A 27,719-nucleotide genomic window follows, 5' to 3' on the forward strand; every position below is an offset into this window, starting at 1 on the left:
GCTCAGATTGAATTTCAGGTAACACTGGATAGTTCTTACTTTCAGAGACTTGCGTTCACCAACATTCTTGAGATGAAGCGCCTCATCTTTTTCTTTTTTAATTGTCATAAACCTACAATTTGAGTTTTTTTTTAATCAAATTCTGTCTAGTAAAATCACTCTATAAACAATCTGTTAAAAGTGCCTTATAGTATTTATGGATCATTATTGCTTTTTTCATTGAAAAGATAGTGTGTTGTCTTATCTTTACAAAAAAATTTCTTTTTAAAAAATACCAGAGCTCTTGGCAACTTGCATTTTCTTGACTACCTGCCAATTAGCAAACAATATCAAAACAGCACTAATTAAACAACACGAAATGGCACAAAAAAGATACCAATGTTCTGACAAAGATATATCTTCGATCATGCTATGTTTTTCTTCTTTTTTAATTTGAGATTCCTTCAAAGGTACCCAGTGTGGTAATATGTCATAGATTAACACTAAAAAGGCCCGAAGCTATAAACAGTTTTCTAAAACAAAGTCCTTATGAAGAATAAACACAAATGATTTTAAAAAGGAATAGTCTGAAATCACATATTTAAGGAAAATATTTCATTGATTTTAACAATAAGATCATGATTTTATTTGACAAATATATTCTTTCTTAAATTCTGTATGTACATTTTAAAAAGTCTATAAGATAAAAAGGAGGTTAGAGAGCTCAAGGTGTTTGGATGTTTTCAGGTAGTACTTTGTTTATTGTCACTGCTGTTTTCCTGGCCACCAGTGGTGGGTCCTAAATTCCCTTTTTATATATTCTGGTGGCACTTAGGAGTTCAAGTCTATAGGTGCTTCTTAAATCTTCTCTTCACGGTAGGAAGGACCAGGACATCAACTGTCTTCCAGCAGCATTCTCTGCATACACCGAAGGCCAGTTCTGTTCTCTGGGTCCATCGTCTCCCTCGGAAGGGAGAAATGCTTATCACACTTGGATGCCAGTTCCATGCAAGTGTAGCATTTGTGCTCTCATAGTCTGAATGCTGCTCATGATTTTCTTTTGATGGCCAACCAGTGTGATCCCTAAACTCATCACATCCCTGAGAAAAGACAAATACATTTTTTATTAGTTACCTTACAAAGAATTTATTGGGTACTAAACTGTTGTCGACTACCTAATAATCTGTTTATTTTAGGCAAACAGATCTTATCTAACTGTGGGTATTTTGATCACATTCCTGCAAGCAGGTCAGATCAGCAACCTGTATCAACATTTGCCTTTCGTAAAACCCTGACCTCTCAGGCACTCAAAAGTTTTAAGCTGATTGGAAGTTTTATATAAAACATTTGCCAAAATCTTAAAATTATTATTAACTTAAGGTAAGATCAGGACGTGTTATTTGAAATGTTGTTCTCTTGAACCTAAGTGAAGTTTGAAAATTTTAATCATTAAAATAGGACATACTATGAATGGAAACATTTCTGGGCTCTAGTAGTTCAAGAATCACCAATGATCATACAAAATTTTATACTGCGTTTAATGTTCATGTCATACTCCTGAGCATATTATTGGCTTTATATTTGCTTCAGTTTATTGCAATCATTTGACTACATTTTAGGAAAAAGAAATTTAAGTGTGCAGTATGTATGTTTAATAGCTTACATTTGACCTAAGCTAACTGTATCTGTGTATGTACTTTTTACTTTTCCTAATAGCCAGAAAGAGTGATCTTAGGCCTCCATAAGCAGATTAAATATAGCTGCAGGATTTCATAGCAGTAGTCCAACAGGATTGTGAGAAACATATTTTTTCAGGGGAGTAGGTTGCTTTGGAGAGATAGGTGTAATTATGCCTGCTCCATCCACGTGGTGACTAGCAGAACACCAAAACAGCATGCTCATGCTGAAATTCACACACATGTCATTTCCTGACATGCCAGCTAATTGCTGGTCTTCTTCTCATTTGAAAAACATGAAAACCTTCTCACAACGGTACAGAAACAAGAGCCCACAAATAGGACCAGCATACTCGTTTTCCATTTTCAAACACACCGACTGAGAGGAACTGCTTTGCCAGGGTTTATGTTGCAGCCAAGAAAGCTGAAGGACACAGACGCTAAATGGATTTCTTAAGACCACATCATCAGTGATGAAGACAGAAAGGAAACCTGAGTTTTTACTTCTAGTTTACAGCAATTTCAAATGTGTTTTACCAAGTCACACTTCAGGTTAGAAAATAAAAAAATGAACCAATCAATTACACACCTTCCAAAATGTGAGTTAAACTCTTAGTTAGTTAATTGAATTAAGTTTCTTTTGATCTCTTCAGAAAGCAATCATATTAGGTATACTTGGGATTCTTATATTTTTTTTTGTCCGGAAGAAACATAGTCAAAGGAATGCTCCTTTGCAATGGAGAAAGTTTCCCCAGTGATAGGAACCTAAAGGGACAGTGGGTAATGAAAGAGTAAGTCTTATTGGGTGATGTTTAGAAGACTGACTGTGGAGACAAATTAGCTATCACTTAGCAGTTTGGTCAATTTAGGAAAAATATTTAAATTATCTGAGCCTTAGCCCTGCGGTATGTAAAACTTGACTTAATAAAAATGTTACCTTGAGGGTTAAAAAAAGATACTTGTATGTTCAAGGCCTGTTTAGCATAATGCCTGGCACAGAGTAGGCACTTATTAAAGAGATGTTTTCCTCCATGATACTGCGGTTCATACATCCTTAATGTATGAATAAAGGTGACCTAATGGATAAAGGCTGGATTTTACCTAATAAATACTTAAATGTAATTTTAAAAGTTTAGTCTTACTCAATAGTCATCCTGGCCACTGATTCAAGGGAGTTGTAGCCGGCTGCTGTGAAGTTATCTTTATATCTTTCCATCTTAATAGCTTGTAGCCATTCTCCAACTGAACAAAAGGTAGTGAAGTCAGGAGGGTTTTGATCTAAAAGAGGGCTTATTGGCCTAGATAGGAATGAAACAGAAACACAAGTTTTTTCCATGAATTACTAAAGAGGGAATGTCTTCGCCCATGCCAAAATCAGGTCATAAAGAGTAAACTTACATATTTTCATTGTTGATATTATAACAAACGAACAGGTATGATAATAAAAACCTAATGTGTAAAGGTTGCCCCATGACTACGAACTCCAAAATCTGTATTGTATTTAGATTTGATGACCACCAGATTGTGTCTTCCATGTATTTTTAAAAGTACAGCCAACAGTATTTGTAATCAGTGAACATTTGTTCATTTGCTTCCCCAAAAGTAACAGGGAGTGAAGCAAACATATCTGGTGGTGGAATAACTCATTCAGTCAGGAAGGTGCTACTGAGAACATTACGTACCTACGTTCACAGAGCTCCACGAGGGCCTGACCAGCCACCAGTACGGATCAGAGCATGTTTACCTGGTGGCTGAAGAACTACTGGTTTGCATTACAGGGGAGCAAGGCCTGTGCAAGGAACGGAGGGCTTCAGACACTTTAATGGGTGCACCTCTTCAATCACATATTGAGTTACTTTTATAAACTTTAACTTCACAGAATCATTCCACTAAAGAACTCAATGCAAAGCAATGCAATAAATAATATGCAAAACACTAGTGTTACAGTAACTAAAACCCAAAGAATAATCATGGTTTGAAAATGTGAAACGCACCCCCCCATAACAGAATTCCGGTTTAGAAAGTCTTGTAAAATGACAGCCAGTGATATCTAGCATAACTTAAAACACAATAATAATAATGAATAAGTCTCTTTAAACACTAATTAAGGAAAGTGATCCAAAAAAACAATTCTGTAAACATAATAAATTTAATATAGATTTATAATGGAACACAAATATCATTTTGCCTTTGGGCTGGGACTGAGGAGATGAATGATTCCTGTGATTATATGACTTTCTCCCAAATTTTATTCCCTTAAGTGTTTCTTACCTGCTACAAGTTCCCAGGGGTGTTTTCAGACTATTTGGATTTCGAATCATTTTGTCTAGAATTCCAACGATCTGTTCAAATTTTGGCCTTTCAGCACGTTCCTTCTGCCAACAGTCCAGCATCAGCTGGTGAAGACCCGCTGGGCAGTCCATGGGTGCTGGTAAACGATAACCTTCTTCTATTGCTTTGATAACCTGATAGCCAAATGGACATCCAAAATATTACTGAGGTTCAATTTTGGTAAAATGAACCGCTCTGTAGGCACAGAGCTTTATCCAGGTAAGAGTGAAGTACACTGCTTTGCAAAAGAGTTATTTTTTCCAAAACATCCACGAATATTAAGCATGTTATTAAGGGGTGCATGGTATGATGACACTTCCTAGTTAATTCAGCAATAGGGAGCAGCAATTAAGTTCACTCAGGGTGCAGTAGATGGAAAATTTTTTAATGTCATCCCAAAGGTTTTCAAAAGGGAATATGCTATGGAACTATTTACCTGGCTACAGATGTGCATGTACATATTTGTTTATAAATCTACACATTATTCAAGTTGTAAGAAGAAGTTGATTTACCCAGAATTGGCCCTCCAAATGTTTCATTTTTTTGCAGAGTTCAAATGACACTTTTGAACGAGTTATCAAAATATGTGAATGTACTATGACAGAAAGTATTACTAAGTACGCTATTATTTTGAATACTATGAAGAACGTATACTTATGAAGTGTCTGCTGGAGACAGTTTGTACTGGCTTCTGAAGGTGATTGACACATTTTCTTACTCCTGAATGTGTGACCTCACAGTGACAGACTGAAGTCAGCCTTTGGGGCTGGGAGAGGGGAACGTCCCACAAGGCAACTGGGAAAGGTTACAGATCAGGGCTTTCCCACTTACAGGGCTGGCTGTTAAACTTTTAGCACATCACTGCCTGTTTACATCTAGTAACACCCTGAGATGCTATTTATATCAAGCTCTGAATGTTAATGAAAATAGGCTTCTATAAACGTTTGTACAGGGCAGTCAGCAAGTCTAAAAGTTACTTTCCAGACTTTTTTTTTTTTAAGTGTGTGGAAAGCAAAAGTCGACCTTAAAAATTGAAAATGTTTACAATCTGAGTAGCACGCAGAAAACAAAAGGAAGGCAAACACACGACTTGTAAAACAGTTACATACTATTCAAGGGGGATTAACAAACCCTTTGCTATTGACTGACATAATAGTAGTAGAAATGTAAGAAAAGGTGACTCTGAAACAAAAAGGAACCTTGAGTTCTGGAGAAAATAAAGCCAAAGCAGGCATACAAGAAGCTGGCTTTAAGAAATGTTGATAAACTTAATGTCTGTAGGGAAACATATTCTTAAGATGCCTGTTGACATTCAAGAATAGCACATTAAAATGTAAAAGTTTGTAGGATGGAATGAATAAAGTAGCTGCCATTGACAATTTTTACAGAAAATCTTGTGTGTAAGAAAAAAAGATTCTCTTTTCTTTAAGAAAAAATCCATATATGCAAATTGGTAAAGTTTAAAAGGAAAACAGGTGAACTTAATTACAGAAATTTGTTAGAAGTATTGTAGGTTTAAGTTCGTTAGCCCAAATTCTCTCTGATCACTTGGCTTTATGTCCTATACCTCAGTTTACTAGACATCTTTATCTAAATTTTCCATAAACACCTCCTACTCTACATACTTAAAATTAAATTTATTACCTCCACCCCCAAAACTTTTACTATTTCAATGGCACATCCAGTCATCCCAGCCAGAAAGCTGAAATGAGAACAGTAGTGGACTGTGCCTTTTATATGCACAGCCAATTAGTTTTCCTAAATACAATACATGCTCAAATACTATAGGTATTTTTTCCATATATATTATATAGATATAGATACACAGATATATATATATATATTTTTTTTCTCTGACATGATGAGTTCTTATCCCACAGTTAAGTCTTTACAAAGTCTCATATTATGTATAGGGAGTTGCCTTAAGAATTTTGAGTAATAATTACAGAGAACCACCTTAGCCTTAAGTGACTTTAATCAGTGTTGGTATTGACTGCTAGTGAAAGTCATACGACAAAATTTTTTAAATGTCCCTGTTTATTATCCCATTGCTACCAATGTACCAATGTTGGCTATCTTGTAAACATTTCTCTAAAATATCCCTTTAGAAAGCTATACATCACACAAGCAAATGTGCACAAATGGTAACTCTGCAAAGATCACATTTATCTATAGGGGGATTACATTTAAAAATATTTTAAATGCAAAGAATTTAAAAAATATTTTAAATGCAAAGAATTTCATGTGGCTTTGTACAACATTCCAGTTCTAGCACAGTAGTTGGATTCAAAAGTGTTATATGTCAAACAATGTAAATAAACATCATGTACTTCGGAAAGCTGGGTTATTTAAACAGTGGCTCAGCTTATGAATAAGCGAATTAGTAACTTCTAAAGCTTTACGTATTCAATATGACCAAATCATAAAAAAATGAGGGGGTGGGTGGGCATTTTGACATTGGGAAAAGTGGCTTTCCTTATATTTGAGGCTGCTTGTATTTGAACATATGCAATATCTTTCTAATTTGACAGGACTCCTTTCCCACGTTCATACAACAGTGCAGCCAGTATTTTTCACCACTTTCTAACCTATTTCCCTGCCTGTAGTTTGGCTTCAGATGTCCAGGAAGGAACAACGTAGATAAAGTGATAATTTTTTTTTTTTTCCTCCTCTCAATAATCTTTTAAAACCTGACTCATACCAGGATCCACTTGACATAACACTCTTCAACAGCTCTCCAAGCCTTAATGAAAGCATTTCGGATTCTTCAGCTTTGACCACAGCATAGTTAAGACTTTGTGCCAATGAACAAAGCATATAGGACCATTAAATGACTCTTACAGGAAAGAGTTAATGAACCGCTGTTATCCTACCTCATTATAGGAACTTCATGATTCCTATTATTATAGCACATGATTATATTTATCTCAACACAAAATGAAACTGCTAGCTGTCAAAGATACAATGGTTTACAAATTATTAAAAGAACAGCAGCAAAGTTAAGCATTTAAAAATAAGAGATGTGCTGGATTGGGAATGGACTTTGGGCTCTGAAGCTCGCATTAACGCACATGCCCTTAAATGTAGGAGGACTAGAGATATTTGATGCTGCTTCTGTTTCTATAAAGCACAGTTTGGCGTCATCCAAGGTATACACACCCTTTGAGGATAAATTGGCCGATGGAGGATGATTGGGGCACCAACAGAACCTAGAGATTCTGCAGTTCTTATCTGACTAGATACACTGTATTTTCCACTGAGGAAATCGGAAAGATAAAAAGGACTTTCTGCAAATACTTTACACATTCTCGGAAACAAGGCACACAAGTAAAATGGTTTAACCTACATTTCTTAGACCGTTATGTAATTATTCAGAGTTCATTTAAAAAATCTTTTGGTGAAATTATCACAAACCCCTTGGATTTGCCTGTCCAGTGCTAGCCGTAGTATTCTAATGAAAAGAAAAGCATTCGTGAGCAGTTTTTAACTGTAGATAGTTCCCAGAGAATAGGAAGTGACTTGGTAAAACACCTTTATAAAAGATTCCTGGGACACAACAGGGAGTACTTCTTTGGTATATACTGTGAGGAAATGCTCAGAAATAATAACAAAAGCTGCTTGCTGAGAATCGGTCAGTATTAGTACAGTGTGATCATTGAAATTAAGGGGAAAAAAAGCACAAAAAGATCTCAGATAATGGGCCAGTAATAACTCAAAATGGGATATAATACGACTGGCTTCTGTTCTCTGCTTACGCCCATTTTCATTTAATTAACCTTATAATAATATGACCCATATTTTATGCAATTACATATTCTGGACCCCATTTACTGGATTATATCAAAGCTTTGCCAAAAAGCTACAATTCTGTTTCTATATGTCAACAAAGTCATAAATCAGTGGTGACTTTTAATAGAAAAAATTGGGGGCTCACATTTTGGCTGAGGGTAAATTTCCTAGAAGTGTATTGCATTTTCAAAGCTTTTAAATGTCTTTTAATGGACCACTTTAAGAATTATCTTTATGTCCCCAGGAACTTAACTTTTTTTATCATCCTTATGACTACCGATTTACATCTCATTTTCCTTGAAGTCTTTTAAAATCCAAGGCATTTACAATTTGAGGGTTTTTGAAAATCCCTGACAAATTCCTACCAACTAAATTCAAGTAAGATAAAGTGTATTGACTGACGTTGTAAAACAATCTACACTAATTTTTAAAAAATGAATATATCGAAAATCTATGAAAGCAATATTCCCAGACAAAACACAATCTATTCACACATACACAGGTTTCCATATGCATCCAGAGGTCCACAGATCTCCGTGAATTTCTACCACGGAATCCAAGTAAAAAAGCTTTTATCTAGAGAATTTTTTTACCAGAATGGAGTTCATTACTTTAAATTATCTAATTTTTCACCATTTGCATATTGAAAATTAAATATATCGTTGATCAAATAGCACTTTAATAAGTATAAAATAATGAATATTATCCTGTAAGAGGAATATTAGTATTAATTTCATGATTAAAATTGAATTGTGTGGGTAATCTCTTACTACTACACAAACCTATGTCTGAATTTAATAATTCGGACTTTGACAATTAAAACACGAAACTAAGATGGTACTAAACGTTCAGGTCAGAACTAAATGTCACTGTAGACATGTCATTGATCAATAAAAATATCTGTGAATTCTTGATACCTAATTATACATTTATGTTATTTCATTTTCAAGGAAAACAAAGAAACAATACTTAGGGAATTCTAAAAAACAAATTTGAAGATTTTTTTTTCCTTCTTAACCATTTTTATTTGTTTCTAGAAGTTAAGTGAACTTTCAATTTAAGTCATCTTACATTCTTGTCATTCCCTTTATGGTTGAATCTAGTACAGAAAGAAGGTGTCAAAAGAAATGAAACTCTACCAAGTGTCTAGGGAATGTAAATATTTCTCTTTCTCTGCCCCAAGGATTTGTTTGCCCATATTTTGACAGTCCATGAAATCTTTGACACTGAGACCTGTCAAATATTAACAACGTTGCCTCTGCCAAACGGATTCATCATTTTCACTTTTATCTTTGAAAAACAAAACTCCAAACCGCCCCTCCGAAAAAAACCAACAACAAACAAAAAAGTTTCATGTCATCCCTCAATCCAAAGTATGAAAATATTTACATGATTTATCAGGTCCCCCACCCCTTTTCAGGCCGTCAATTTTACAGGTAATGTAAAAATGTATAGGAAAATGTACTGAAAATAACCTTACCAACAAAGAGCCTGACTTCAGTGAACTAAAAATAACTATTTATAAGTTTTAAGAACCATAGTAACTTGATATGGAGAATTCTACAATCAAAAAAGTAAAGATCCTGATGTAATATAACAACGTCCATGGTCTCTTTTTGAAAAATAACTCAAGTTTTAACTGTATGCTTCTACAGTTTTTATTGCAGCCTATGTTTAGAGTATGTTAAGAACTGACTACTCAAATGGGTCCCATCCTTCTAAATGACAATATAGGCTTTCCTCAGGCATTGCCTACCTTTTTCTCTATTCTTCTCTTCAACATGTATTTATTTATACAACTCCAAATTTCTTCCTACAAGTGTTTGGACTTTCCAATGTGCCCCTTGGAGAATCTAATCAGCTATAAACCAAGGTCGTCAGATTTCTAGTGTAAATCCAGGCACCTTCCTAGATTTTGCAGTTGCTCTACTTTTATCTAAATTTCTCTCCCATTTTCAACAGTTCACTCCCGTTTTCAACCATCTGCCAGTATTTGAAAGTTTTTGACCTATAAAAATGTGAATTTGATAAAATTCAACATAACCGAACAAATATTCACTGGTACTTATGCTATATTGTTTTATAAATGGCCCCTTGGTGTCAGATGCGTACCCCTGAGAGCTGCCAGCAACTTCTTCTCTCAAAGGGTAACAGCATCTTTGATGTCTTAGCATGCCCTCATGTTTGATTTTTTAGTAGGTAACAGAACACACATTTAAAAAGTATTACACTTTTAAAAAAATTTCCAAAGATACTAGCATTGTGATTACATTCTAAATTACCACTATGAAACACTTACCAATATTCAGCATCAAATCTCATTTGTCTCTCGAAATTAAAATTTACTTAAATCAGTCAACAGATGATTGAAACAGATGTTGCCAGAGCATTAAAAGAAAGATAAGCTTCAAAGACAAAAATAAAACACAACCTTCCTTCCCCACTTCTCCAAAAATGATTCTTTTACTCATGTGCTTCTCCTGCCGCCACTGCGGAAGCACAGCCCTGTTATCATTATTAAGGAGAAAATATCCTTCATAGGCTTCTTATATCCAGAGAATTTCAATAAAAAAACAAAAAGCAATTCTTCAAAATGAAAATAATTGAGCCACTAATTTGTGGTAATTAACATGGTAATTTGTGGCAATAATTGAGGAAACTCAGCAATCATATTTTTATAATTGTACGAAAGTTTCTTTTGAGCCATTACCTACACGTTCCAATAATAGCTATAAGTATATTGTATCCTTTTTGTTTAAATAGTGTAACACCTACATCTTGATTAGACATGTCCCAATAGGGTCTTTCTCCATAGGACATAACTTCCCACATGACTATTCCATAGCTCCATACATCACTGGCTGACGTGAATTTCCGGTACTGGATGGCTTCAGGTGCTGTCCACCTTACTGGAATTTTTCCACCCTGTTAGAAAAGGGAATTGATATTTTTAATATGTATAATAACTTATGAATCATTTATAGTAGGGTTATGAAGCTACAGCTAATAAATGTTTGTATATTTGGTTGGCAATGCAGCATATCAGGTCTACTATCTTAAATCTCTAAATGTATTTAAAGTGACGAAACTGTTTTTTAAAGTGTCATTACAAATTTTTTATTTTTTAAGGGAATTCAATTTAATGGGCCCTATGTGGTCTTAGTGTAAGTGTCTAGTCAAAAGACAGAGAAAAATGAGGCAAAATAATTTCTAAAATGGAATAGAATATGCGGTACTTAAGTAAATCCTCACAGATTTTCCTTTTTTCTCATATCACAACGTTGTTAAGAATGAGCATGGTTAGTATTCTCTTAAAATTTTTATTTAAAAAGGAATTATATTTTTCTGCTACAATTATGAGTGCAATTAGATGTTGCCTATGACTGTATTATCTACATAAACATCTGAATTTCAGGAGAACATGTTGCTGTTCTTATCATTATTTCTCTTAGCCCGTATTGTGGTTTGAAAAGCAACAGTGATTTTTTTCAACAGCAGGCAACAGAACCAATAAAAAGCTGAGACCAATCTGCCTCTTTCCCACTGTTAGGTTTTATATTTTTAAGCCCTCCTTTCTTTGCAGGAATATGAAGGAATATGAAGAGGTTTAGTAGTAGACTTTTTCTTACAGTTGTTGTATAGACAGCTTCTGGGTCATCCTCTATAACTCGGGACAGGCCGAAATCTGACACTTTACAAACAAGATTACTGTTGACAAGAATATTGCGAGCTGCAAGGTCCCTGTGGACATATCCCATATCAGCCAAATATCTCATTCCAGCAGCGATTCCTCTCAGCATTCCTACTAACTGAATGACTGTAAATTGCCCATCATGTTTCTACAGGAACACAAAAATAAAAGTCCAGTGAACTGTACTTTAAAAGGGGACAAATGACATTAAAAGTGTCTGCATACTAGTCATTTACTACTGTATTACAGGAATTAGCAATTAACATTCTATATAATACAGACTTTCATAAAAAACATAACAGGTGCTGATTTAACTGACAGTTAAATAATACGAGTAGGGTAATCGTTCAGCTTTGTATACCGGTATGCTATTAATATTCATTAATAATAGTTTCAGATCATGCAAATCCAAAAGTATATGCTCATGCTTAAGTTAAAGTTAAGTAATGAATGGGATGTCCATAACATTATCCCCGGCAGCTAAGTGTTTTCCCCACTTGCTAAACAATCATATAAGTAATGAAATAATATATAGAGGGATGAAGACACATATATTAAGATTTTTTTTTCTCCAAATGGTAAAAAATGGAAAGGAGAAAATATTTTGATTAAAGATGGAGAAAAAACTAAGAAGTAGAAAATGATTCTACTGCTGACTTTGTTTTCATTTCTTATTTTTCCTTGTTTTGCTCCTGGTGGCAATATTACTTGCAACAGCGATTCTCTAAAATAGCTGTATTAGTACATTGGACGGAGAACTCTTTGCAACTGAGGTGGCTGCCATATATTTCTAACCCATTTTTAACCCACAGAATTCTCCAAATGAACTACAAAGATGGTGCATGAGGACATTGGTTTGAGTTGATGAATACGCTGGATGGACTTGTCTTCCAGAAAGTTGCTAGTTATGCTTATCATGAAAATGCAGCAATAAAATTTTCTCTAAATCTTCTCATTAATTATCAATCTGGGTTGAATCTGTCATTCTAGATCACATATGATAACTGCATGTCCTCTTATTCTTCAGATTATTTTCTCCTTGTCACTTGGAAAATGATGAAGAGTTCATATTCTTAGGTGAACAATCTCCGAGAGTAAAATATGTGTGTTTATTTTAGAACTTGTCATTTTAAAATAACCACACACTACTAATTTAAAAAATGTTAATACTTCAACATTTTATGCTTGGTGGTCACATAACAAATATAGTAGAAATGGTTCCACAGTGCGGACCTCGGATCATCGTACCGAGGCTGAATGGTTACCTCACTTTTTAGTCTTCTCTGTTACCTCTGGACTTCATTTATAATTGTACTGAAAAAACTAAAATGCTACTCTACAACCTGTATTCAGATTACAAGGCTTCAGGATCCTCCTACTTGAGGAGTATACTCAAAGTATACTAATCAAAACTATTTTTTTAACCATACTGTATCACTTAAGTGCTCAAAAAGATTCCCATGAATCTGGCCAGGACTCTGATTTTTAATCTGATTTTAAAGATAACTTTCTGATCTGTGAAAGCGTATCAGGTTTACATTTTACACTGCTAAAAAAAAGTTCAAATAATATATTGGAAGCATAGAGAGTGTATTTAGAAGGGGAGGATAATTTTGTTACTTACCCTGAGAAAGGCATCTAGGGCTCCATTTTCCATGAATTCTATTACAATCATGACTGGTTTTCCTAAAATTAAAAAGATACGTATATATATATATATGTGCGTGTATATGTGTGTGTGTGTGTGCGTGTGTGTGTGTGTGTGTGTGTGTGTGTGTGTGTGTGTATGAAAAAAAAAAGTGCTGCTTCAGAAACTGTAACCAAAACGTCAGGGTTATTCCCTTTCTTACCCTCGATAAAAGACATGGTGCTTTTTTGAAAGACTGACTGAGTGACTTGTGAGTGTTTCTAATGTATCCAGTGCTGCTGCTAAACTCAAAGAGTCATTAAATTACTGTTTGGAATACGATCATAATTCATTTATAATTGTACTGCATTTTAGTTTTTTCAGTACAATTATAAAAATAAATTAAACAATGAAAGTCAGTGTGTTCTTCTGACTCCTGTTTTGTGAACAAAACTCAGTGAAGATGACAATTTACATAAAATGTAAAGACAAACTGTATCACTCTTATGACTTTTAAGCTAAATGAAAATATCTGTCATTGACTCCATCTATCAGATTTATTCTTTAACTTTAATCCTCCATTCATTTATCACGATTCTTTTTTTTTTTCCTAAGGCAGTGACACAAAAGAATTGTTTTAGTCACAATACACCAAGAAACAGCATTGCTTTAGAATATGCAGAATGTTCATAATTTGATTTTTAAAAATCATGTATCAAACAACACTAATTTTTAACCGTACCCTTGATAAATGAAAGATATAATTAATATCTACCTCTTGTGACCACCCCTTCCAAATGGACAACATTTGGGTGGTCAAACTGCCCCATGATGCTTGCTTCACATAAAAAGTCTCTCCTCTGTTTTTCTGTGTAACCAACTTTCAGGGTTTTTATTGCTACTGGAACATCTCTTTTCCCTGGAAGTTTCAAACGACCACTGCAGACTTCTCCAAATTCTCCTGAAGTAACAGAACAGGCAGGGGTATTTTAATCTCAGAAATATTTCCTCTGAAATTAAATTCATTAAGTTCTTCAAAAGCATGCTTAAGCTTTCTTAAACTATCTGCTACACAAGTTACTATTTTTCAAATTTGGTTAACAAAACCTCTTTCAGAAACAACAGTTAGATTTGAAACATGCTGAATGACATACAGAAGGTACATTAGCAAATTCTAAACATTGCTATTGCTTTTATGGTTTGAGAAGTAAATATTTCTTAAGATGTAAAAGGTTGGAATTCATGTGTACTATGTCAGCTACATTTAAGGGACTTGGTTCCCAAAGTGTGTAATTATTATAAAAATACACTATATACATAGAAAATGATATTGCTTTTAAAGCTCATACATACGAATTTTCTAAGTGGAATTAAATATTAGTGTAATGGTGAACTGTACCAACACATTCAAAGAAGAATAGATAAAAAGGAAAGTTTAGTAAAAAGATGGCAAATCGAGTAAGAGGAAATGTATATTCAAGCCAAATTCAAGAACACTCTGATTTTTTAAACACTAAGTCATTTCTTGAACAGACCAGAGCAATTATGAGACAGCTTATAATGGAACAATTATCTTCAAAACCCAACAGAAGACAAAAGATACACAGATTCTCTGCGTTCCATGCTTCACTTTCACTTTTTTCCCCTAACATTTCATAAACAAGTACAGCCTCATTGCTTCCAACAGTTCAGGTAAATGCAAAAGTTCTATACTTGAGGTATAATTATTTGCCTGTCATTATGATGTATGACTTTCGATCTTGGCTAAATGGAACAGCTGAACAAGGAAGCTACAACAGCCTTACCTGCACCAATCACACGCTCAATTTTAATACAGGAGGCATCTAGCTCCTTGGCGAATTGATGGACAGCTCTATTTGGGTCCTCATAGGTTTCAGGGTCAATGTAGGTTTTGGTGCCTGGAAATTTAACTGTAATGATGTAAGAAAGCATGACTGTGATGAAGCAAAGCACTTATTGTGCAGTCAGCCCAGGAATTTCATTATGCAGAGTGCTCCTTGGAACAGTGAACTTGCTTCCACATCACCTGATTCACAGCAGTTTTAACAGACTGCTTCAGTCTGCTGGCGTATAGGTATTATCTGCAAGCTTCTATAGGTAACATAGGATCCAGCTCATAGGTTACTAACTGAATTGCTTTTCCAGTAAATCAACAAAAGACATCACCAAAATTCTCTGACATGACTCTTATCAGACTAGAGGTTTAATTAAATTCACTGCTATCATGGCATAGTTCAAGCCACATCGAGGTTTGTAATGGACTTGGAAACACATTTGTAAATCTATCAGTCAGTCAATCAATCAAATTAATACACTGGGAAAAGAAGACATTTCATTTACAGGTAGCCTACTATACTGACAGCAATATTAAAAACATTTAGACATCTTGCTTATTCTTTTGATTTATTTCTTAAAGACCAACCACCGTTGACATATACATAAAATTAGTACAAGCTGTGAGGGACTGCTATCACAGAATCGGAGATAAATCTACTAAAGATACAGTTTCTTCTTCACCTTGAAAGGCAATAGAGGCCAGATGTACAAAGTGCAGAGTAAAGTTAGAAAATTTACAATATTCCTGGGATCTGCTAACCATGTAAGACAGCAATTTGAAAGAGGAATGGTTTATATGAACTTTCAATTGTAAGGCTCTGAAAGGAGGTAGCCAATATGCCTCAGAAAAGGTAGTCAAAATTCAAACAACATAGAATCATCTTAAAAGTTAAAATCTTCTTAAAATGCACCCAGAAGCATGCAGGTAACAGATAATGCTATGTCAAGTTTAAATCAAATTCAGTTACAATAATGTATTTCCAATCTAATCATTTGGTTAAAGACAAAGATATGATAGATAGGCATATATTTGGTTATATTAATGCAATGAAAAGAATTACACTATATCCTCAAAAAACTTTATTGTTTTTAACAAAGCCACCGAACAATCTTTTTTATTAAATGTTACTATTTGGAGAACAATATATTACTTTATGTATTACACTGCAGCCTACCTGTGCTTATGTCATCACATTAAATGAAAATCATATTTAAAAAATAAACATATAACAAACAAAAAGAAGCAGAATGTATAAAGGAAAATGGGATTTAAAAATCTTGATTTATTCTGCTGTAGTTGATTGTTTATCCAAAATTGATTGTCTTAAACAATTATTGTTGCAGTTTATAAAACTGACAGATGCTCATTTGTTACTAAAGCTGAAGATGAAAAAAAAAAACACAGGAAGAAAAGAGAGAGGGGATAGAAAGAGAAAAGAGAGAAGAAGGCGTACAGGGAAGAGGTGGGGGGGGGAGAGAAAAAGAGAGAAGGGAAGAAAACAATAGGTTAACCTCCTAGATTGGCAGGCAGATGGAGAATGAGCCATCTTCTCCCTTTTTATTCTCTCTTTCTTTCTTTTTTCTTTTTCTTTTTTTGGTTTTGTTGTGTGATAAGGGAACTAGATTGGAGGTAACCTTCTGCATCTCAAATGGTTCTCTGATGGTTCTTTATTCAAGCTGTCATAAAACATTTTGACAGGCTAGAGCAATTTTGGCATAAAAACATGAAATACTGCCCAGCTTGGATTCGAAGACATTGTTAGAAGAAATGGTAGGAGGAAACAAAATGTAAACTAGAACTGCTTCAATAAACCCCTCCATTGTGTTTATGTCTTTAAATGTAGCACTTGGGGGCCTTGGAGAGTTGAGGGTGCCTGATACAAATGAGTGGACATTGTATTAAATTCAGTGCGCTAAAAGCTAGTTAAATGGTTGCTTTCATGTGTCTGTAAAAATTCAATCTGGAGTCTTAGCACCTAAGAAAACTGTCTGTATACTAAAGGGATAAAAGGACAGCAACCTGTACATAGCTTGTGACCAAAGTTTTGCACTTTATGTGTTTTAGATACAGTCATAAAATCAAATGAAGTGCTTGATTCTCATCGAATGACAAGAAAAGATATCCTTATAAAAAGGATGATTCCAAAATATCAAGGATTTACCAGGATAGGATATGTTAAGCATACTTCAGTTTTACATTATTCATTTAAAAATGGATGTTTTAAAATAAGGAAAATATTGACATAGTTTCTGAATATTCTGAGCTGTTGCTTATCTCAATTTAGGAGTGTGAGCTTTTTTGGATTTTGATATCTCATTTACAATTTCCATGGATGTCAAATATCTTAAAAACACCACTGATATTTTGCTTTAGAGATGAAATATTTTTTCTATATATCAAGCTTATCTTTTCTATGTTAGCAAGTAAAGCATGCAGGTTTATTTCTTCTAATTACAAACTGGATGTCAAATGTAAAAAAACACATGGTATCAAAATGTTAAAACTGAGTGATGAACAGAAGGCTATACAAGTTTTAGATAAGCTGTGTTTCAATTTACTGTCTGTATGAACTTGCAAGCTAAAATGCAAGTAAACTAAATGTATGTGATAATGTGGGGATGTCTCTGACATACTCAATAAAGGGAAGAATACTGACATAGTATGGTAATATTAAATGAGTGTGCCATCAAATTACATATAGGTAGAATGAGGGACTATATCTACTATGCAGTCTTAGGTTACTCTTCTTATATGCACTTTAAAGTAGACATAATAATTTAGGCATTCAAGTTTTGATCCTCTCCTTTCTGTGTGGGGAAGTGTTAAAGATATTCTTTCGTGTCATGAAAGAGGAAAAGAATATCCTCCACTTTCTGTACGTCCTATGTGCTGCCTATGACACTCTCATTGCTGGGGCACGTCACAGGAAAATCACTGCCAGATTAGTGAAAGGAAGCACCGAACTGGGAGCATATCAAATAATTTCAGAGGGGAGGATGCCAAATCAGGTGTATTCAGTCATAATTACGGGTAGATTTAAGTTCTGTGAGGCTTGAACCTTCTACAATTCGGGATATCCTCTCTTAAGAAGAAGAAAAAAAAGATTATACATGCAAAATTGCTAGGGCTCTCCCACAGCTTTGAAAGGGATCTGTGAAAGTGAGGGGCCCCAGAGTGTTTTGAATTCTATAGTTTCACAGCCAATTTGGATGCACATCACAGAAAGCCACTCCGCTTTTGAAAATTAAGGTCAAGTAATTGTTGGTTCAACAAATAAAAATGCATTCAAGAATCTTAGGAATGACAATAACAGCATTCACAATTTGTGTCTTTCAACCAACATTTTCTTGATTGATGTTTATAGATTCTTGTGATTTTAGGTTGGGTACATGAAACTATCTTCAGACACTGACATACTCATTTGATACATAACACAATAATAGGTACAGTTCTTGTACTAGATAGGAAATTAATCTGTCCATGAGAAATTTTAGTAAAGATTACAGTTACTAAGACAAATAACAAATAACATTTAAAAAACTATTTTCAAGGATTAAAAATAGGAATAATGGGTTTGGGTAAGAACATCATTAATTATGGTAAAAAAAATCATTGGACTTTTAGGTTTTTACTTTGGCTGCATGGAGTAGTTACAACTACTTGCATAGATGGCATCTATTTGCTTCGGTTCCCTAAGCTCCCTTCTGAATATGATTTCTAAAATCAGCTTTTAAGAATCAGATAACCCAAACCCACAAGAGAACATCAGAGGATTGGATCTTATCATATTATTAATGTCTAGTGAAATATCTATCGGTGACAGACGATACATAGTAGCTGAAGACAAATGGGCTCCTCAGCTTCGCCTTTTATGAAGTAGCATCACTCGCTGGGTGGAAAAAAAGGGCTTATCCTTCTAATTAGAAATGAATTCCTCAGCTAGAACATGGGCCATGCAACATTAAATGGAGTATTATTAGGATGGTATGAAACACTTGGGTAGAGTTTGCAAAAGGAAAAATTGTGACAGAAAAGCAGCTAAACATCTTGCAGTTATATTAATGTTTCTTTATGAAAGATTACATTTCTGAATGTCTTTTATGTTTTAAAAAAGTCACATCATATGATTCTCTTTCTAAATGTCGTGTTCAAATGCTTTAAAGCAACATTGTGAGCTCATTATGTAATTTCAAGCATGATACATTAGGAATTTATTCATGCCAATACTAACAGCTAGGTTTCTATATTACTTGGGGTACATAATAATAAAGAAAAGCCAAACACTTACAATGAAAGTAAAGCTCTTCATCCCCTTCTTGATCAGCTTTGCTATAACCACAGTGCCTGGAAGAAAATCAGATTTGTGATGACCTCAATCAACGATCTTACCTTATATACTTAAAATTCAGTACAACACACCTTAATTATTTAACAGCATGCTAGTGAGAGCTATAAACAAAACACAAAAACTTCTTATATAAAGTTATGAACTCATAATAATAACATAGCAATTCATATGATTAAAAAATTCGCAAAATATAGTCTCTGTGTGAGACCAAGCAGAAGGGATATGTCTCATAGATTTAGGTTTATCAGTGAGTGAATATTTGCTTATACTTATTTCTGAAAAAACAGATTTTAAGTGGCTTCCACAACCCATTCACTGAAAGAGTATATCTTTCCCCAAATATCTTCTGTATTGATTATGAAAGCCTACCTCTGAAAATAACCAATACAAATTTAACCAACAGAAATTACAATACCCACTGCCTCTTAAACCAAAGGTGGTGATTATGCTCACAACCTTGGGTTTTTAACCTTGGGAGAATGAAAATTGACCTTTTCATGTTTCATATAAGACAAAGAATGTTTTCATTTACGATTTAACATTTGAATGGACCACACAATAAGCGAGGTGCGGACATAATTCTGAAGATCAGTACATTTTATGTTAGAGATCAGAAGAAATTTGTGTTCTACCTTCTCCCAATGATAAAGCCAAAGACCATGAACACGAGAATGATGGTTCCTGCCACTGCGACCACAGCAATTATAATAACAGGATTCTGTTCGCTGGAGACGGCTGTCGCTGTAAGCAGAGGAAACAGGCTCAGCATCTCTCAATGCCAGGCAAGAACTGGAGAGGTTAAACCAAATCTTATAAACAAGAGATATCTATGCTATTTAATCCACCTCTGGTTTTAAACAAATGCATTATATTGTGTCTATAAATTTAAGTAAATGTTTATTTTTACCTCTTAAAGAAGTGGTAGGGACAATACTTTCATCTATTTTACATTCCTCAGCTATAAAAGAGACCTACAAAATGCCTTATTGAATGGCTATCCCTGCTTAGCAGTTGGATATTTAGTTATGTATAAGAGAGAGATCTTTGATCTACAGTTGCTATTAAATCCCTATTTTTCCCACAGCAAGGGATTTTGATCCCCCTGTATCTATTTTTCTGGTATGGAAAAAAAAGAACTAAAATACATACTCCACATTTTCAAGGCACTTTAAATGCTTTATTTCTCATATCATCAAGATAAAATAAAAGTTATCATGTAATTATAGTAGAATATCATGAATTTATAATCCACCAAAATTCTGGGAAAAGAAGAGAATCACTTGTAGTAATATGGCAAAGTATGCAATATACATGATTTGAGTTTACAGTTACAGAGGAGGTAGGCTATTTATGAAGAAGCAAACTTTCTGTAAGTACTTTAAAAAGCATTTGAGCATTTTCTAATTGTAGACACTTCCTGTACAATGCTAAGTGAATCTTCATGCTCATTAGGGGAAGCCCAGCTGGACCTTTCTAAGTCTCTTTGGGAACAGTGTATGTTTGCAAGTCATTTAAAGCAGCCTCTGATTTGATTCTTCATCAAGTCACATGGACTTCTCACTTCCATTTTTCCAAATTAGTGAAGTTTTATTTACATGTTAATTTGCAATTGTCATATTTTCCCCAGAGCACTATATTTTCAATACCAGTATACACTTCATAAAATAATCAAAGGAATGTAAAACAGTGAAAATGCACATTCCAATAAGTGATCGCTGGCAAATATTATATAATATATAGTGTTAAACTAACATAGTTTGCTTATTTCTGAAGCAACCAACAGCTGTAATCTTTAATTTGAGGCAGGATGGAAAATACTACTCCTCCTTGGTGTCAAGGGGCTGGGTCCCCAGAGCCATGAATTATAAGCAGGCAGAGCATGTTTTGCCACAATAGGCTCTAGGAAGTTTTTTTCTGAATGGCTTTTCTCTAGTTTATCTGAGTTGCCCTCCTTTTGACAACTCATGTCTTAATGTTTGGCACGCCTGTGCTAACTATAGCTTGCCCTTACATTGAAAAGCAGTAAAAATAGCTCTGGTGCAATAGTTTCTGAACAAAGCTATTACACACATTCTCTAATTCAGCACTTACTGATTTATTCCCGAAGGGAACTAAACAAGGGGGAAAATAAAGAGGAAAAGATAACAACTTTAAAGCTTTAGTTTCTGAATTACAGCCTGTTATCATTCAATAGAGAAGATAAAAAAAAAAATTCCTGTTTGATTGGTTGGGTTTGGTTGCTTTTGGGTTTTATCTGTCTTCTTATAAAAAGCGGAAAAAGAATTGAGTAGCTCTGTGCATGAGAAAGGAAAAAATTACACACATGCATAGAAATTGTTTCCATTCAGTCGGTGTGTCCCAAGGGTCTAATTCTTTGCTTGTCTTAGGCTCAGTTCTGCCCTGAGCTTCAGAGACAGAATTCCAATGAGAAAACTGAACTCAGGTGGATGATGAATTTGAATTTGTGAATATTTATTTATACATTTTTATATAGTCAGGGTCACCCTTTAATATTCTCAGAGTCAACATCTATGGTTCATATTTTCATCTATTTCATGGGTAATAAATTTTTAAAGTAATTTGTAAGTGCCATCATCACCATACCATGGTTTAAGAATTGTAAACACAGTAGCATTGACTCTGCAGAGGCTATTTCCACGTGCAATGGAATATCTGTGTAACTTCTCTTTTCAAGCAGTGTTCAAGTGACTTTTCTTCAGACACATCTTCCCCTTTGCCCTCCTTCCTAGCACAGTGAGTCTCTGTTCCTTGACTCTCTGATAGCACTGGGCCATGCATTCTATCAGTGCTTAATTGTATGGCCAGAATTTGTGTACACTTTCTCTCTTTCACTAAACTTTCAACTGAGAACATCAATTGTGTCATGTATCTCTGTGCCTCTAATTCTTAACATACTACTTGTGCTAAATCAGCCATTCTTAAAGGGTCGTTGGGAACTTCTGAGGGAGCCTCAAGAGCTTCCCAGAGGATCTACAAGGTCAAAACTATTTACATAGGAAATGACGATATTACACTTTTCACTCTCATATGTTCACATGCATGCAGTTGAGTTTTCCAGAAGCTCCGTGACGTGTGATAACATCAGTCTGATCATTAATTAAAGGCGTATGTGTGTGTTTTAAAGATTTCTCGGTTCTAATTTCTAATGTGGTGACTATCAATAGAGACCATCCAAATAATCAACATCTCAGTATTTTTAAATTGTGTGTAATGGGTCATGATACCAAAAAGCTAGAGAATGGTAAAAGGGGACACTTGAGATTTTCTGTGTGCCAGCTACTGTACTTGGCCCTTTGTGTTACATTAACATACCTAATCCTCAGAATACCGTGAGTTGGACACAGGTACCTTACAATTAGGGAACAGAGTAGTAGTTCATCCACAGTCCCAAAACTAAGCAAGGCAGAGCTAAGATGTGAAACCAGGAGTATCAGCCAGCACAGACTTGACACTGACAATCCATTCTGCATTGATGACTGGGAGGCATTCACTCCTGGATTATTTTTTGAATGCCTTTATGTGTCTAGCACTGTAGTAGGCACTGGCAAGACCACAGTAAGAAAAGGAGGTATGGATCTTTCTTTCATCGACTTTACATTCCAGCGAGAGAGAATATTCCGATGATAAAAATCACCACATTTTTTTCTAATGTGAAAATATTTTTTAATATCTATTTCTTGTGATCATTTCAGGTTATATTACTTCTTGATCTCTTTGGGTTTTAGTTCCTTCATTTTTAAATAATGAAAATGGTGTCTATGAATCTCAGGACTCAATAAATAATAGTTTGGCCTGATACCCATAGTTTATGAAGTCAGGAAACTGCACAAATTCATTCTGAAAGTTTTCAAACCTAAAGGCTTAACTGATAAAGAATGTTTAGGTAAAATGTGAGATAACTAATCAAGTTCTGCTTCTGCTTCTAACTTCATCTTTTTTTTTTTTTTTTTTTTTTTAATAATTATTTTTTATTGAAGGGTAGTTGACGCACAGTATTACATTACATTAGTTTCAAGTGTACAACACAGTGGTAGAACATTTATATACATAATTCGAGGTTCCAGCTATCACCCTACCAAGCTGTTACAATATCTTGACTATATTCCTTATGCTATACATTACATCCCGGTTACTTATTTATTTTACCATTGGCAGTCTGTCTTTTTTTTTTTTTTTTTTTTTTTTTTTTGTGAGGGCATCTCTCATATTTATTGATCAAATGGTTGTTAACGACAATAAAATTCTGTATAGGGGAGTCAGTGCTCAATGCACAATCATTAATCCACCCCAAGCCTAATTTTCGTCAGTCTCCAATCTTCTGAGGCATAACAAACAAGTTCTTACATGGAGAACAAATTCTTACATAATGAATAAGTTACATGGTGAACAGTACAAGGGCAGTCATCACAGAAACTTTCAGTTTTGCTCATGCATTATGAACTCTAAACAGTCAGTTCAAATATGAATACTCATTTGGTTTTTATACTTGATTTATGTGTGGATACTACATTTCTCTCTTTATTATTATTATTTTTAATAAAATGCTGAAGTGGTAGGTAGATACAAGATAAAGGTAGAAAACATAGTTTAGTGTTGTAAGAGAGCAAATGTAGATGATCAGGTGTGTGCCTGTAGACTATGTGTTAATCCGCGCTAGACCAGGGCAATAAAACATCCACGTATGCAGAAGATTTCTCTCAGAACAGGGGGGGTGAGGTTCTAAGCCTCACCTCTGTTGATCCCCAATTTCTCACCTGATGGCCCCCCTGCGACTGTGCCTGTCTTAGGTTGTTCCTCCCTTGAGGAATCTTACCCGTCTCTGGCTAACCAGTCATCTTCCGGGGCCATACAGGGAAATGTGATCTAACTTCATCTTTTAAACAGAACTCCCATATACACTGAAGAGACTAATTTAAATCATAAGTTTCTAACGTGAAATGAAACAGCCAATTTTAAATTCTTATTCTGAAGAGCCTTTACAAAGGACGTATACATATAGTCACCTTTAAATGTAAAAATTATCTGGAACTTTGAACTGTTCTTTATAATATGAAAAAATATACTTTGAAGTGTTTTATTATATTAGAAATCACAAAGTAATATAAGATTAGTCTAAGTTGAAAATTACTAGAAAACACATTTAACAAAAGACCACTCAAATGTTGAAATGTTGAAAAGTTAAAATTCTTTAATGTTTCTGGGGCCACTGAACTTATTCTCACCTTTAATCTCATCTACTCTCTTCAACAAAGAATAATGGTAAGTTTGCCACACCAAATTACGTGACATTTTAAAAATTGATGACTTTGTGTCTACAGTTCTATATATATGATTTATATTTCAAATTTATTTCAATATATATTTTACTATTTGAAATTCTGAGAGTTACTGCTGAGTTTAAAAATACTACAACATGTTTGGAAGAAGAATACTGCTAGCAAACTTAAGCATTTGCTAATCGAAATACTTCTCAATTTATTTTACCTTTTAAAACATCTATATAATATTTTTCTGATGTCAACATAACTCTTTAGTCAAAATGGTATTGATTTAAAATAGTTTTAAAACTTTTATTTAAAATTAAGGAAAGAAAATCACTTAATTTTTTTTCAGCTCATTTTTGTTTAGACTTTTGTGGGGTCATCCGATTGGCAAGGAGCTGAGGAGGTAAACAGCTGGGTGAACCCTGTGCCTAAGGAACTAAAATACCGGGAAAACTCAAAAACCTCAGAATACAGAGAACACCAAGACTTCAGCGAGCAGAACAACCACCAGCAATGGTACTCAAGCTGTTGTGAACTTGCACCTTGACCATAAACCTTGGCATGCATCTCAAGACACATCTGCTTATTTGTAACACCGTATACACGTATTTTTATTATGTTCCTAGGTTTCATTATAAAATACAAACAGAATGATAACGAGGGTTCAAGATGCTGGTGATGTTCTGTCTTTAAGCTGAGTGGTAGATAGAGATATTCATTCAATTGTTTTTCTTAATCTTTCATATATACTTTAAATATATTCTTTAATATGTTTGAAATACTATGTAAAAAATGAAAAGAGAAAAAAATGGAAATCAATACAAGTTGTAAGATCTTCTCTCTCAACTGCAATTTTTGAAGGCGTTGCTAAAAAGCAAGCAGCTTTTGGCATTCATCATCCTCGTTCTGTGGTCCGCCCTGGTGTACACCCCGGCTTCACTTGGGGGTTTCTGGGAAGGAGCAGCTTTGACTGACTTAACTAGTAAGATCATTTGGGGGTCTCCCAAAACAGCCTGTATCAACACACAACGCAACAAGTTCTGCTTCTGCTTCTAAGTTCATCTTTTAAACAGAACTCCCATACACATTAAAGAGACCAACTTAAGTCACAAGATTCTAACATTGTGAAACGAAACAGCCAATTTTAAATTCTTATTCTGAAGAGCCTTTACAAAGGACGTATACATGCATATACAGTCACCTTTAAATGTAAAAATTATCTTGAACCAAATCTTCACCCCCAATATTGAAAAAAAAAATGTCAGAGTTATAAAGAGTAAGAATCCAAACCAAAGGTGGTAATTACCTTCAAACATTTTACCTGTAGCTTCCTCTAGGGTGGCCACGTCAAGTCTGGGACTGTAATTTCCATAACCAGCAGCAGTAAAGGCCCGAATCTGGAAAACATACACTGTTCCTGGTTTCAGGTTATTAATGGAAGCTGAAGTGGACTTGGTTTTTACTGTCGAGTAGGTCCGTTCCCTTTGATCCTAGAAACAATATACAGGGAATATTTAATTGTGACTGCAATGGGGCAATTTGACAGCCCGTTCTTGCATTTTATTTCAATTTGCTGTATTGTTTTTATAAGGCTACCTTGTGCCCTGTGGAATACTGTAACACTGAGTTGTTTCTAAGATAGTACAAAATATAAATGTGAATATATGCCTTTGTTCCCTAAATTTCAAACAGAGATAATTTTGTTAAAACATTTATGATGTTTTGAGTTTTTGCTTTGTTGATAGAGGGCATAGTGGCAAGAACTATTTTGCCATAAATATCATCAAAACATGGGTACACCTATAAAAACCAATGGTTTAGTACAGCCTTCCCTTTATAATGTAATTCTCTTAATATTTTTCCTGAGTGTTATTCATCAAGCAAAAAGCCATATGCTTAAAGTGAAAAAGCTATTAAGATACATGCAAGAATTTTAGCGAACACTGCTACCATAGCGACATATCAACTGTTTTCATTAAAAACTGCATTTCTCACACATTAAAACTACTTTTATAAAACAGTATTTAATGGAATATCTCAAATTAAAACCATGAAAATAAAAGTTAAAGTGTTACATATTTTTGGGTTGATAACATTTTAAACATGATTCAGTTTAATTTTCTCATTCTTTAGATATGAAAAAAAGCCTACAGAGTTTAAAAATGGCATCATATTATATATGAGAAGCCTAGGAATGAAATGAATATAAAAATTCAAGAATACAAAAAAAATCTCCATGAAAACAACATTAAAGTGAATATAAATTTAAAGCTTAATTGATGACTCTAATGGACTATTTATGAAAAATGTTATAAAAACTCTTCATTAAAATATACAATTTTAGACAGTTTTTATGTGCTCTATAAAAAATAACTGTGCTCAACTGTGTCTGGCAATGAGACTATTCATTGAAATCTGAAAATGTCAGTCTGGTTGTTTGATATGCCTTGACAGTGGTTTATGCAAAAGTATAAATAAATATGCATTTAAACTGGATTTAGTGAGCAGATTTATAGTTGTCCTTACAATCACTTATAAAAATAATATTTTATTGCTGTTTTTTGTTATTATTATAAGTATATATTATCTCAAATAAAAGAATTAGCCATAACTAACATTAGACGACATAATGATATATAGAAATCACACGATTACATGCATTACAATGCAGTACTGTTATTCTCTTTTAATAATCTACAGTATTTAACAGATCCATAAATTCAGAATCTGTAAGTTCAGCCAATGTAGAATATTCCATTTCTGTCATGTAAAATAGAATCATGTCTCTTTGAACAAACTTATTCCAGAGTAAGGACTTGCAAAATATTTTGTTTTATTGTGAGAAACTTTACTCTTTCATTTCCCAAATAACTTATATTTTTGGACTATAACTGTTAGAGCTCATTGGAAAAAAGACGTAACACCACCAAAATTAAAAACAGGGATTCCCTCAGAGACACAACTGATGAGATAAGAAATGTATTCCCTGGTATGAAAATGACATATTTAAACTGTAACTTTGGCCTCTATGACTATAACTATGAACTTATTAATTCATAATGGAAATAGTAAACAAAAATATTGTAAACTTAATCTGAATATTGAAATTAATCTTAAAATGATCTGTTTTTCTTC

The 27,719-nt window shown here is 34.2% G+C and overlaps 1 protein-coding gene across 7 annotated transcripts in view; it reads right to left on the reverse strand.

The window, feature by feature from the left end:
- Positions 1–592: 592 nt before the first annotated feature.
- EPHA7 (EPH receptor A7) overlaps positions 593–27,719 on the reverse strand; it is a 160,613-nt gene continuing 133,486 nt past the window's right edge. The window contains exons 7-17 of one of the 7 annotated variants that reach the window (XM_036890415.2): positions 25,906–26,074; positions 19,932–20,040; positions 19,240–19,295; positions 14,899–15,012; positions 13,869–14,054; positions 13,091–13,152; positions 11,405–11,614; positions 10,551–10,700; positions 3,927–4,120; positions 2,798–2,953; positions 593–1,079 (exon numbers count right to left, since the gene is read on the reverse strand). In XM_036890415.2, coding sequence (XP_036746310.1) covers positions 965–1,079; positions 2,798–2,953; positions 3,927–4,120; positions 10,551–10,700; positions 11,405–11,614; positions 13,091–13,152; positions 13,869–14,054; positions 14,899–15,012; positions 19,240–19,295; positions 19,932–20,040; positions 25,906–26,074 — 1,521 coding nt within the window. In that variant the 3' untranslated portion in view covers positions 593–964. Of the gene's footprint in view, positions 1,080–2,797; positions 2,954–3,926; positions 4,121–10,550; positions 10,701–11,404; positions 11,615–13,090; positions 13,153–13,868; positions 14,055–14,898; positions 15,025–15,057; positions 16,331–19,239; positions 19,296–19,931; positions 20,041–25,890; positions 26,075–27,719 lie in introns of those variants that run through there. The other 6 variants (XM_036890414.2, XM_036890413.2, XM_036890412.2 and 3 more) reach the window with 6 other exon arrangements.

Source organism: Manis pentadactyla, chromosome 12, assembly GCF_030020395.1.
Source record: "Manis pentadactyla isolate mManPen7 chromosome 12, mManPen7.hap1, whole genome shotgun sequence".
Classification (NCBI taxonomy): Eukaryota; Metazoa; Chordata; class Mammalia; order Pholidota; family Manidae; genus Manis; species Manis pentadactyla.